The 14608-nt window shown below is 37.2% G+C and overlaps 1 protein-coding gene across 1 annotated transcript in view; it reads left to right on the forward strand.

The window, feature by feature from the left end:
• Positions 1 to 14608, forward strand: part of Vegfc (vascular endothelial growth factor C) — a 114757-nt gene that overhangs the window by 61115 nt on the left and 39034 nt on the right. Inside the window, exons 2-3 of the mRNA XM_032893403.1 lie at positions 9759 to 9960; positions 11974 to 12164. Of these exons, the coding sequence (XP_032749294.1) occupies positions 9759 to 9960; positions 11974 to 12164 (393 nt within the window). The remainder of the gene's footprint in view (positions 1 to 9758; positions 9961 to 11973; positions 12165 to 14608) is intronic.

Consider the following 14608-nt stretch of genomic DNA (forward strand, 5'->3'; position numbering starts at 1 on the left):
ACAAAGCATAAAATGAAGAAATGGGTTGTGGGAAGCCACTATCCCCAGGCAGCCTTGACACTGAGTAATGGAGTAATTGGCTCAGTGGTGTTCCTAAACTAAGCAGTTAGGGATGTAGGGAATCCTGGCATGATAAGGAAGTGTGTGTGCTTTCCCCAAAGTAAGTGCTTTTCCCAGAGCTTGCTAAGTGGACTGACCTCAGAGCAACTTTCTTAATCCTTAAGGATGAATTAGATATAAACTGGTAATAGTTCTTTTCCCAGATTCACTTAAAAGTATATAGCTTTAGCATATTCTAACAACCAACTAATGAACACCCTCCCCCTGCTGATTAGCCACCCTCACACACAACTGTCTATAAGCAAAGTATAACTGTGACCAAAGTAGTATTAGCATATGAGAAAATGAATTAGTAGATTTTATTTGTTCATTCATTCATTCGTGTGTGTATGTGTGTGTATATGTGTGTGGTGTGTGTGTGTGTGTGTGTGTGTGTGTGTGTGTGTGTGTATTCCATGTGTGTAGGTGCAAGCTCGGTTAAAAGAGAATATTGGAATCCTTTGAGCTACAGTTACAGGCAGTTGTTTGCTGGCCTGTGAATGGAGGTTGCACCTGAACTTGGGTCTTCTGGGAGGGCAGAAATAACCACCACACCAGCTCTCCAGTTCTAGTATATAGATTTTTTTTAAGACAATTGAAATTTGATAGTTTGTCTCTCTTAAATAAATTCCTAAGTAGGTTTTAATCATAGAAAGTAGTTTAACAACAAGTCAGTTAAAGTGGGAACTGGAAGTTTTATGCTTTTAGATGCAATACTTCTGGTTAAATAATTCAGCTTTGTTTTTCCTCAACATTGTTGCATAGCAACAAATTCCTCTCCCTGACACTTTGGTAACTAATCTGGAATCCTTGAGACACATGCACAGAAACTACAGAGAATTTGTCTGAAATTTGCTGTGTACAAAACAGGTGTGTCTCAAGATTTGTAAGTTCTTTGAAAGAAGAAATTCAGTAACCTAATTAAGAACCTTAGCTCTCAAAATAAAAATATATAATCTGTAGGTCATAAACTATGCTGGAGAAGAGACTTTGCTCTGGAACAACATGCCTAGAACACTCTTTGGCACATTGTAGTAATTCAATAGAAAATGGCAACATTAGATCCGTTTGTCTTTTGCTGTTTATTTAAAATACTTTAGTAGAGGTAGTGGCTGCTTAGTTTGTGTATCTCAGTCCTCTGCTTTTTAAAAAGACGTGTTTTTTTTTAAATTGGGTATTTTGTTTATTTATATTTCAAATGTTATGCAACTTCTTGTTTCCTCTCCAAAAATCTCCCATCCCATCCCACCCTCCTCCCCCTGCCTCCACGAAGGTGCTCCCCAACCCACCCAATCACTCACTTCTTCCCCACCACCCTAGCATTCCCCTATGCTGGTGCATCGAGCCTTCACAGAGCCAAGGGGCCTCCTTCCCATCAATTCCAGACAAGGCCATCCTCTGCTACATACACGGCTGGAGCCATGTGTCCTTCTTTGGTTGGTAGTTTAATCCCCGTGAGCTCTGTGTGGTCTGGTTGGTTGATATTGTTGTTCTTCCTATGGAGTTGGAAACCCCTTCAGCTCCTTCAGTTCTTTCTCTAACTACTTCATTGGTGACCCCCTGCTCCATCTGATGGTTGGCTATGAGCATCCACATCTGTATCAATAAGGAAAGGCCATTCAGAGACTGCCTGACCTGGGCAGCCACCAAACCCAGACACTATTGTTGATGCCAAGAAGTGCTTGCTGTTAGACATATGGATGTCTACTCAGAGGCTGGGCCAAAGATGTGTTAAGTACTGCAAATGGAAACTTCCCAAGATGTGTCTCATTATCTGTCTGTCTGTCTGTCTACATATATACATATATGTATGTATAATATATCAATTATATGTAATATATTATATATAATATTATAAAATATAACTTTTTGTTTATGCCTGAACCTTAAAAATGTATTAGAACTTCTAAAATGTCAGCTCAAGAGACAAAAGAATATATATGTATGGATGGTTGCTTTAGAAATGAAAACAGAAAGTGAGAAAACAGATAACACCTTTAGTGCCACAAAAATAATGAAAGAGTTGCTAGTCATTGCAGGACTGGACAGAAACACATGGGTCGCTTCTAGTGCCACTTCTCATTGTCCTTCACCTTCATTCTGGACATTTCTTATGTGAGTTTTGCTTGCCTTTGACGACAATCGTTCTGTCTGTGTAAATGAATTGTATTTCCATTTGAGCGCTAGTATATGTTATGGCGATTCTGAGCAGTAGGCATGTGTATGCCTCGAGTCCTCTGCATTGTATGATGCTTAAGAATGTCTCTGCAGTTTTCAACAAATTCTTTGCTGAAATGGAACAGTGGTAAGATTATGAAAGCTGTTAACATCCCCACACCTCACTGACATGTGTGCATCAAGTGGCAGTTTTAAAACCACAAAGGAGGGGTTGGGGATTTAGCTTAGTGGTAGAGCCCTTGCCTAGGAAGCGCAAGGTCCTGGGATGGGTCCCCAGCAAAAAAAAAAAAAAAAACAAAAAAAAAAAAAAAAAAAAAAAAAAAGGTAAAACCACAAAGGATTCAGCTCTTCAGTTCTGGCTCCTTGGGACTTATAAGCTGTCCCTTATTGCTCTTCAGCAGTGGGCTATGCTGCTCTGCTCTGTGCCCTCACAGATAATCATCTCCTTTCCTTCTCCCCACCTGTCATCCTCCTAGGATTAAATGTGTCCTGATTACCAACATAGAAGTCTCTTTGTGGGATAATGCTGTGGCTTAGAACTTCTTCAAAGAATTTCATCATTTTGAGCACACAGTACCTTTTGTGGGAAGGCTAAAAATGCTTTGCTACATGTTCCCAGTTCCTCTACATACAGGTCTCAGGTGAAAAGAGTCAAAACAAATAAATGAATGTTTCTTTGTGGATGGAAGCATAGAGAAATAGAATCAATCACCTATATGAAATGTATTGGCAGAAGTTCAGTTCAAGCTTAGCCATAAAAGGAAACTCATAAAGCACCATTAATCTGGAAAGAAATCTAAAGGAAACCAGGAAATCATAACCAAGCATCTGGCTACTTACCTTATTTCACAGGATCACATTAAATTTTCACAGCAGTGCTGATACTTCACTTGAAGAAATAAACTCGAAAGACCATGTGTACTGTACATATGGAGACTAAGATTCAAATACACGTTTATCTATCTGTGCTGATGCATGTTCTTATTATTGTGTTATGGGGTGCATACATGCTTCCTTAAGACATGATCTGCTGGGAAACCCAGATTCCATACAGATACCGTATTTAAAAATTGCCTTTACGTATGCTATGAGATTGTTTAAGTAACATGCACACATACGATTCGGGGAAGTGAGCTTTCACAGAGGAGAGGTTAAAAGAAAAACTTGAGATTCAAAAAGGCTTTGAAGTTTAACTTGCTATACAGGAAAGAATCCTCTTAACTGGTGCCTAATATTTACTGTTGTCATCAAGTCTCTTGGTTATAATTGTCTCTTTAGCACATAACATCCAAAGCCCTGAGCATTCCATTTGACATGAAAGTTCATACAGTAATGCACTTAAAGGTTTTTATTTTGTTTTTGTTTTTTAATGTAACTGAAGTTTGTGGTAGAAGAAAAAGGCAGTAAAATTTCAATTGTTTCAGATATTAGTGCTATTTTTGAATTAGGGAAATTATATATATAATTCAAATAGTAGGTTTAATATCAAGCTTCATTGCAAAGCTGTTGTAAGGGGTGGTGATGAAACTCTGCCACAGAGCACTGAATTAACCTCCATGTGCAAGGACCTGGGTTCAGTCCTTAGCACAACTCTTTACTAATTAATTAAACAATTGAAGTTTTGTATGAGCCTAAAGGGTTCAAAATTACATACATAAATGAAAAGGGGATCGGTTCAGTTCTATGTCAAAGTGATGGGCCTTTTAATAAAATGATGTAGGTTTAATTAGATACGAAAACTAGGATTTAGACACCTAACTCACACTAGACTGAATAAACAGTTCCAGGTTCATGGTTGTCCCAAAATTAATACAAATTTTAGGAAAAAAATGTAGAATGGCATTTTCATGACCTTCAGTTAAATGTTTCTTTAAAAGACTATGGCAGTAATATTAACCTTGAAAACAAGGATCCTTGGATATTATTATTGCATTATATTATATTTCTATTCACCAGATATCACGATTGAATTGTGAAAATATAGTTATGTAATACTTGTCTGTGATTTATATATCCAAAGACACACAATGCAAAGAGCACATATCCTCAATACATTTACATTCTCACGATGTTTATAGTCTTACAAATAATAGCACCAAAGATGGTTAACAGAAATTAATAAAACAAAATGGCTTTAGGTTTGTGGTTGCCTCTACAAATAAGCAAATACATTAAACCACAATGAGATACACAGTTGAAGGACTGAAAATGTAAACGAATCAACTAGTATATGTTGGCAATGACACATGGCAATGACACATATGTGTCCCTCAGAAATGTAAATTGATACAATCAGTTGAGCCTCATCTTGCAGTTAATTATGTGCTTAATTCAGTCAATTCTTTTTCTTACTATGTATCCTCCATACATGTTGACTAAAGAAATCGCAGTAGTTTATGGAATGGGAAAACATTACCTTTCATATATGGTTCAATTTTACAAATCAAGATTGAGGAAAGAAACCCGAGTGTCTATATACATTGCAGCATGTTGCTGTTGTGAACTCAAGGAAAGGTAAAAACTGAATAAAAACAACTCAGAATGGTGTTAGTTACATTTAGTGAACAACTGTAATTAAATAGACTAAAGAAGCCTTGGATGATATATTTATTCCCTGTTCTCCTTGTTTATCTGTGTGGAGTGAGAGAAGTTCAGTTGAAAAAAATCCCCTCAAACTGTATGATCAGGACCTATACACTTTTTAGTTAAGTATTATATATTAGATACAAATTTAAAAATTGTACAATTAATATTACAATCAATACTAGATCATGTTAGCATTATCTATTATTCTGTTCTTTATCATATCAAAGAAACTTTACTAAAAATAAATGTTTTAAAACATATGACATGTATTCATTTCAAGAGAAAATTTTAAGTGTCCCGTTTGTGTAGTGTGTGTCTGTGTGTGTTTTCGAATGTTTATGTTGACATGTGTGCTGCTGCACTTTTCCATAGGTGATCATGAGTGTAGAGACAGGAATTGACTCTGATGCTGTCTGCCCTGTCTGCAGGTCTCTTCCTTGAACCTCTGTCTGTCTCTGAAGCTCTGGGGATGGGAAGGGAGATGGGGTTGCAGGCAGCCACCACATTATGTCGGTCCTGCAGATGCAAACTCAAGTCTTCAGGTTCTTGTTTTATCAATGCTTTGCCAACAGAAGCCCACTCCCAGGAAGTTAAGTGTACATTTTTCAAAGACATAAAGTTTGCACACTTCTGAAATGATAACCAATAAAAGAGAAATAGTTCATAAACATTTGATATTTACTTTGGAATACTTTATATAAATAAATACATTTTGCTATTATGAACCAAGGGAACACTGTTAGGAAATACTTAATGTGCAAACAGAAAGCATGCTCCTGACACAAAGTAATGCAGTCATTAATCCAAGCAGATAGTGGTATTGAAACCCATTTTCTCATTCATTCCAAAGTTTTTAAACGATTTTACAGAGTGAAATCATAAGAATTTCCACTTTCTCAAACATTCTTAAGAGAGAAATACATGCCAAGTATAATGTGCCATCTGATAAAGTTAAAATATCCCACCGAATGAAGTCCTCTCCTGCCCCCTGCAGGGTTTCCCAACAGCAACAGTTAAGACATTACCCTAGACAATTGTGTAGATTACCTTGTGAATGCAATGACATTCTTGGACATAGTTCCCTACTGCCGCTAGGAATATGCTCATCATTGTTGGTCTGAAAAACGACGGTATCTTTAAAGCAGCGGCCCTTAGGTAGGAGCCCACTTTGTTTATAACTCTTTTGGCTTATGTTATGGCTTTCATAACTGAGAAGAAGCACAGAGTCCAGATGAGAGGCTCCTTCTTGCCATGTGACTGCTAGCATTGTCATTGCGGTGATTGCTTTACTGTTTTATTCTTTTGGTTGTTGTTCTGTTGTCTCAACTTTGACATTTGTTTCAGCTTACAATGTTTCCCTCAGTGGCTTTTATGTCATTCTTTGCTAATACAAAGGTATGAAAAGCTATGCAAGGGTAATTGCTAATAGCACCTAGTTGATCTACCCAAAACCAACACACAAAATTAGACTCAGTTTCAGAATGTATTAAGCTTCATTTCAACTTATGTATTTGTACTGGCTGGTTTTGTGTGTCAACTTGACACAAGCTGGAGTTATCACAGAAAAGGAGCCTCAGTTGTGGAAATGCCTTCAAGAGACCCCACTGTAAGGCATTTTCTCAACTAGCGATCAATATGGGAGGACCCAGCCCATTGTGGGTGGTGCCATCGCTGGGCTGGTAGTTCTGGGTTCTATAAGAAAGCTGACCGAGCAAGCCAGGGGAAGCAAGCCAGTAAGAAACATCCCTTCATGACCTCTGCATCAGCTCCTGCTTGAGTTCCAGTCCTGACTTCCTTTGGTGATGAAACAGCAACTTGCAAGTAAACTGAATAAATCCTTTCCTCCCCAACTTGCTTCTTGGTCATGATGTTTGTGCAGGAATAGAAACCCTGACTAAGACAGGATTGTAAGAAACTGTCCTTTGTAAACTTCACCAAACTTCTGGAAAACAAAAACCATAAATATTCAAGCCAAAGGCCTAAGAACTAGGAAAAATTAATGAAAATCAAGACTCAAGAGTAAGTCAAGAACAAACTGCCTTTCATGTAAATAGCTCTTCTCTTTGAAGGATTTTCATGTGTCACTTACTCAGTTGCCGAGACCTCTTCATATCTTTGAAAGTAGAGTATGAATTGCATGTTCCACTGTTTTCTTTCCTTTTTTAATTTTATTTTCTAGGATATTTTATGTATTTACATTTCAAATGTTTTCCCCTTTCTGCCTTCTCACATCCTCCTCCCTCTCCCCCTGCTTCTGTGAAGATGCTCCCACTCCTAACCACCCACTCCAACCACAAGGCCCTAGCATTTCCCTACATTGGGTAAATGAGCTTTCACAGGACCAAGGGCTTTTCCTCCTATTGATGCTGGACAATGCCATCCTCTACTACATATGCAGCTGGAATCATGGGTCCCTCCATGTGTACTGACTGGTAGGTGGTTTAGTCCCTGGGAGCATGTTTCACTTTTAAACGGTCAAATGTAATCTTAACTTTTACGTCTTCAGTACAGTCCATTGCTAGTCCTTGAAATCCTAACTTAACACCCTCCTACTGCTTACCCTACAGTGCTCAGTTCTTAGCTTACTAGTTACTTAGAACATGTAGGAAGCATATCAGAGACATTCGGCACCACACCCCCTGATCACGGCCGTGTAGAAGTTTCTGTTAAACTAAAGATCATCAAATGACAGTTCCCTTGCTGCCTGCAACAGTTGCATATCAAGTTTTTCCGTGAGTCATCAGAAAACCTCCACAAATACATGATTGGCATTTCACAAAGTAGTGCTCCAAGAGGTGAATTTTAATATTATCCAATATAATATGGATCTCCATTCCAAGATGGAGATCACCTGGGCCTTTCTCTCCCAAAGGCTATTATTGATACAAATGTAATACAAAAGTGACCACCCAGTGAGGAAAGGAAATGAACTGCTTCTCCTGGAATCTGCTTTTATTCTATTTGATTGTAATGGTTTCTGCTCTTTTCAGTGATTCTTATGATTTAAATTCTGTATCAAAGCTTCCTTCTGTGAAATTATAAAAAGCTAATCTGATAGACTACAAGGTGCATACAGATGATTACAGTGAACCTTTTGTTCTGATTATCAAAAGTTATGTATATACATTACATAAAACTCAAAATACAAAATTTATAAGAGCATAATGAAGTCTATAACTATTAGAACATAACTAATTTTGCTTTGTCTCTTTTACTCAGTACAGCAAACATTTACTCAACCCAATCCACCCATATGTAAATTTTGTTCAAAAAGTATGTATCTGGTCCTTGGATGGATTAATGTACAAACTATGTACCTTTTCCATGCTTAAGTCATACAACTGTCATCATATTGCATTGTGATTCTTTCTTTCTGAGATAGCTGTTGTTCTTTGCAACTTGTTTGACGAGTTTTGTATTTTCTGTATAACACTAGTTTATATTCATATATGAAGATACTTACAATGAATTTGCACACATACCTGATAGAGCATCTTCACTTATATAAAGTGTAATTCCAAAGTGAATTTACTGTTTACATCTGTAAATTCCCAGCAGTTTGTAATATCTTTTCCTTGGATATCTACAAATATATACTCCCCTGTGTCTTGAAGAGTTATTTTTCCATGCTTATTGCTATCATCATGTGTGTGTGTGTGTGTGTGTGTGTGTGCAGCAAGAAAGAGAAATATATATATATATATAATGAATATGTATATTCACTACCCATATCACTAATGTTCTCTGTGTATCTCTTATTAGATATTAGAAGTCTCATGTTGGTGCTCTTTTTGGTTCAGTGAACACATGACCTATTCTGCAGTTCAGTATTAGCAAAATTGTAAGGGAAGTGTTGTAGCAACCCTCCTGTCACACCGAGCACCTACTGCTCCTCATTTTCTGGGACCTATTTAACAACTTGATACTAATAGAAGCATTATGACATTTTATTGCACATGGAAATGACTGCAACTATATCTGATCGCTGTCTTAATTTCTAGTTTTATTGAGGACTGATTAACAGATAATCTCTCTCTCTCTCTCTCTCTCTCTCTCTCTGTGTGTGTGTGTGTGTGTGTGTGTGCTTTGAAACTCTCAGAAGATTTTCACACACATCATTGCATAGAATGAACTTTCCTCCATCCCTTTGCCTTCATAGCAGTTCTTTCCTTCAGTAATGAATTTATATCTGAAAATTTTGATTGTTGAATTTTGTGTCACATTTTTTTCCAACAAATACACCATGTGTAGAAATTTGGGATTTATGATATTGTATTTTAGTGATGATAATATCTCCTCTAAAGGTCAACATCAATGATTACTTCATGCTGCCTTAACTGGTCCAGTTCTTTTCTCCTAAGGCAGAGCTTTGAGCATTCTAGCAAGTGCTCTGTCACTATACTACCCATGCAGCCTTTAGTACAGCTTCAAAATCTGTTATGCAATTATATTTTCATTAAAACTTATATGTAATGTATTTTTAAAATACTTTATATTAAATTGCTGCTGATACTCAACTTTAGAGGAAATTTGTGTCATTTTACTCTTTTATGAAGCAAATGTGTGTGTCTATGTGTGTGAATAAGTTTATAAGTCAACATAGTTGTCAATATGATATAGAGCTGTGACTTCAATAAATAATATAAAAATCATTTTAAAAATCATATATCATAATTTTTGTCTTATAACCAGTACAGTTTAACTGTGCTGCTTCAGAGACATTTAAATATTAATATAAATTTAATTTGACTATGATAATTTAAGCTAGTCAAAAATTGTTAATAATACTTTTATTAGCAGATACACTATCTGTCGCATTAAACCAGAAAGGTTTTGAATTTGTTTTCTAAACTCTTAGTCTGGGAAAGTATTGATCACACAACTGTCTTTGACAGGGTTTCGAAGGCAAAGACCTGGAGGAGCAGTTGCGGTCTGTGTCCAGTGTAGATGAGCTCATGTCTGTCCTGTACCCAGACTACTGGAAAATGTACAAGTGCCAGCTAAGGAAAGGTGGCTGGCAGCAGCCCTCCCTCAACATGAGGACAGGGGACACTGTAAAATTTGCTGCTGCACATTACAACACTGAGATCCTGAAAAGTAAGTACGTGTTGCTGAGTGCATACAGAGCCTCATACCCTCCTCACCAGTGATGATGCCAGTGTGGGCCCCTGCATCCTGATTGGCAAACTTGAAGTCCAAAACAGTTAAGAGAATGGAAATAACAGAATTATTTGGAAATTCTTTTATAAGTAGCTAGATGATTCCTTGAAATCCACAGTTAGAAGATACATCGTATCATCACACACTTGGTAATTGAGACTGTAGTCCATTGATAACATTTAAAAATACTTAAATACATTTTCTACACTGTGTTAATTTATTTTAGTTTTTTAAGTTAATGTAATTTAGTGGTTCTCAACTTTCCTAATGCTACAGTCTTTTGGTACATTTTCCCGTATTGTGGTGATCCTACCCATAAAATTAATTTTTTCTACTTCATAACTCTAATTTTGATACTGTTCTGAATCATAATGTAAATACCTATGTTTTCCAATAGTCTTAGATGACACCTACGAAAGTTGTTGTGTCCTCAAAGGGATTGTGACTCACCCACAGGTTGAAAACCACTGGCTTAAAGGTTTATATTTCAAGAAAATGAATATTTTAAAAAATACACATTCTTTTTGTTTGAATTTGGACATAATTTCCTTTACATGATTGAACATTTATATATTATGCATTAGATGCCTAACACTTCAGGTACTATCTTCATAGACAAGTGGTCATGCGTGGGATACATGAACACCCCCACCACACACACACACACACACACACACACACACACACACACACACACACACACACACTTAAAAATACTGAAATAAAATTTACTGACCCAAATCAGTTCGGTGTCTTATTATATCAGAGAAAAATGGCATAATATGAGTTGGTGGACCATTTAAGTTTTAAATATTATGGTGTTTTAAAGTTTGATATTGGGGTCAGGAAGCTGCCTCAATGGGTAAGAGGACTCTCTATGTTAGCACGAAGATGTGTGTTTGAGTCCCAGGCACCCATGTACAGGTGTTCATAGTTAATGGATGCCTGTAACCCCAGCATGCATAAAACAAAAATGGAAAGTCCTGTGAGCTTGTTGGTCAACCAGCTTAGTCTACTGAGAGTTTCTGCTTCACTGATACAATTCCTATCTCAAGGCAATAGAGGACCTGAAGTATTCCTCTAACCTCTATATAAACCACAACCCCCCCCACACATATACACATAATTTGATATTGCAAAGTATATTTAAAGCAAGTGGAGTAACCCATAATTTAATAGTCCTTAAAAATGTTATTTTAGAGGGAATATTGGAGAAATAAATTATAACACTTAGAAATTGCAGCACTCTTATTATACTACAGAGTCAAGAATCACAGGTAAGACTTACTACAACCTATTGGAAGCAGGCGTCCAGGGGAAAGCATGAAAGGGATGGGTGATTTGATTTTCCTGCAAAGAGTCAGTTTAGGCTAACAATCCAAATAGGTAGAAATGGCCTTGCCTTGCACCTAGCTACTGTCATGACATTATTTAAAATTACTGGATGGCTTGCCTGAAAATGAGTTTTGAATTGGCACCAAAACCATAGTTTTCGTTTACATGTCAGTTTAAAATGAAGAGCAAAAACATTCTGTTTACATTTACTTCAAGACCACAAAAATTGTACATGCCAAGCAAAGAATGTGGCTTTGTTTTCTCAAACTTTGTAAACATACATATATTAAATCTCCCTGTTTAAGCAAGGAGAACCAAACATTTATGTTAGGATAGTGGTGTGATTTTTTTTCTTTTGAAAGCCTTAATACAATTCTAATTTTGTGGTTACCTCCCTGTAGAAATAATTCTAAAAGGACATCTCTTCAGCTATTCTGCTGAATATATCACACTCCCATTCATGGTGAAATATGGGATCCTGGCCATTGTTTCTCTAATTGCTTAACACAAAATCTTAAGATCTGAAGTCAAATATGAAAATGACATATGCTGTAGGCTCTGTGTCTCCCTTGGTGACTTCTGTGTAACTTAATTGACTTCCCTGTGACTCGACAGGTATTGATAATGAGTGGAGAAAGACTCAATGCATGCCACGTGAGGTGTGTATAGATGTGGGGAAGGAGTTTGGAGCAGCCACAAACACCTTCTTTAAACCTCCATGTGTGTCCGTCTACAGATGTGGGGGTTGCTGCAACAGCGAGGGGCTGCAATGCATGAACACCAGCACAGGTTACCTCAGCAAGACGGTAGGTATTCCATGTCTCAGTCCTGCATTATAGCCCTTTGAGTGATCAGGGGAAGAGGGACTTGTAGGATTGGTCCCATTGAAGTGACTTACTTCAAGCCAGAGGTTCTTACATTTTCTTTGAGAATGAAGGAAATGTTTTGATGATATTGTGGTTTTTGATGCTACAGTTTCACAAAGAAAGAAATTAATGCATTATAAACTCTGTTCATCTAATGGAGTCAAAGCATAATGAAGAAAATAATAAATGTGCATGCCATAGTTTAATTACTTATATATGTGGGTATATTATACCATCTATAGCATATACTGCATATAATATATATGTCTACATGTGCTATGTATATACTCATTCATAGCTGCATTTGTGGTGAGCTTGAAGAATATTCATTAATAGGAGCTAGTAAAATGACTCAGTTGTTAAAGGTTGTAATTTTCAAGCATGAGGTTCTGAGTTGAGTCTCTAGTACCAATGTATTGCACAGTGATGTGGATTTATAACTCCTGTCCTCATGAATCAGAGATAGGTTCAGGAGTCAGCTTGGCTAACCCAGTAAGTAAATCTCACTGAAAGTAACCAAGCAGATGGCTCCTTTGATACAATACCTGAGGTTGACCTCTGGCTTTTCTAATTATATTCACTTAAACACCCATGCTCAGTAGCACCACACCACACACACACACACACACACACACACACACACACACACACATCATGGAATAACCATTTTCATTTAGTAATAAAACCTTTTAAATGTTTAAACCGTGCGGTTGTAGAAGTGTAGTAATTGATATTTATTCAAAATTATTATAAAGTTAAATAATCATGTTCTAAGCTGTAAAGGAGAAAGAAAAATTTTAAACTCTGATTTGCACAAGATAATTTTTTTCAAATTAATAGTTTAACTCCTTTACCTCATCCAAAATATCAGGTGATCAACTATATCAGCTAAACATTGTCTTCATTTACTGTAGTAATGTCAATGACTGTGGAAATTAAGACAGTTACCTCAATTAATGCCAGGTTATCCAGTTAAGAATTAATCATTAAACTAGAAGGACTACGTGAAGGCATTAGAGCAGAGAGCAGTAGGTAATCCTTAAGAAAACTGAACATACAAAAATGACAGAAGATAGCTATCAGAAGGTACGGAAGGATAAGTTACAGGGATATTAATCAGTCTTTGATGACTGCTATCATCTTATTCTAAAAGCAATGGGGCATCAGTGAACATCCTTTAAGGGGTTGGATGGCAGTATTAGACATATGTTGTTTGCAATAGCTTGCTGGTGTAAGCCTGAGAACAGGGACAGCTGTGGAGGAGGGGAAGCTGGAGTATGTAAAGCAGAAAGGATAACATCCCACTAACCAGAAAGAGAAACAAGTGCCTCTTAATGTTCTATGCCAGGGGAAACATTGGGACCTAAAGCAATTTAAGGGAACAGCTAACATTTGTCTGAAAACCTCTCTCTTTTCCAGCTGCACACTCATGGCTGCTCATCTACAGTGTTTGTCATTGAGATCCGTTCCATCTTTCTCCTGATTTCCATAATCCCTACCTAAAATTGTGACTCAGCTTTCTCCTATGGAGACAGTCAGTATGCCTCCGCCTGCTTGAGAAGCAACTGAGTGAAATCTCATCCTCTTCCATTTTTCTGTCTCTTATTAAGTTACCCTGTCATCAGTTTGGCCAAGCCAAGTATTCTTTTAACTAAATGTTCAATCAATGATTCCACAAACTTCCAAGTATCGTTGGAACCAAAATCATGTCTTTGCTCTGATGTAGCCTCATTTGTCTCTCACCAGGAACCTAATAGGCATACTTGGTCCAACATACTTGCAACATTTTGTAGTGATATGAACTCTCTCAGTAGCATTGTATTCTTGAGTGTGGACCAGCATTTATCCAGCATACTGATAAGCTTTAGTTGGCTGATTGGAATATCCCAGAAAAAACATGAGGTCTCATTAGTGCAAAGACAGTAAGTTGAATACTTTTCATTGTTCTATTCCTTAAACACAATTTCCTAGGGCCTCCTGCAGTCTCTTCCTCTCCACTCCCATTAGTATTTGCTTTCACGCCAAGGCTGCTTCACCGTGCGCTCATATTCCATAACTCTTGGATTAAGTAGCTGTTCACCTGCAGTGGTGAACACAATCTCCACTTACCCAGTCTCTGCTCATGCTCAGGGTTGGTTACTCATAGAACCCATCTCCACATTCCCATGATATTGTGCTGTGTTGTTCCATGCCTTCTTTTGTTACCTGTAATTCAGCATCATCATGCGATCTGTCAGGTTTTTATTTTTATCTATTAATATTTCTTCTTTGGGCTCTAAATCCCATGAACACAAACATCATTTAATTTTAGCCTAGAGAATACTTAGTGCTATACTTGGTGTGTAGTCAACACTTGGCACTGAGTAGAAGGGTATTTCAATGAA

The sequence above is a fragment of the Rattus rattus genome, chromosome 2 (assembly GCF_011064425.1).
Source record: "Rattus rattus isolate New Zealand chromosome 2, Rrattus_CSIRO_v1, whole genome shotgun sequence".
NCBI classification, from domain to species: Eukaryota; Metazoa; Chordata; class Mammalia; order Rodentia; family Muridae; genus Rattus; species Rattus rattus.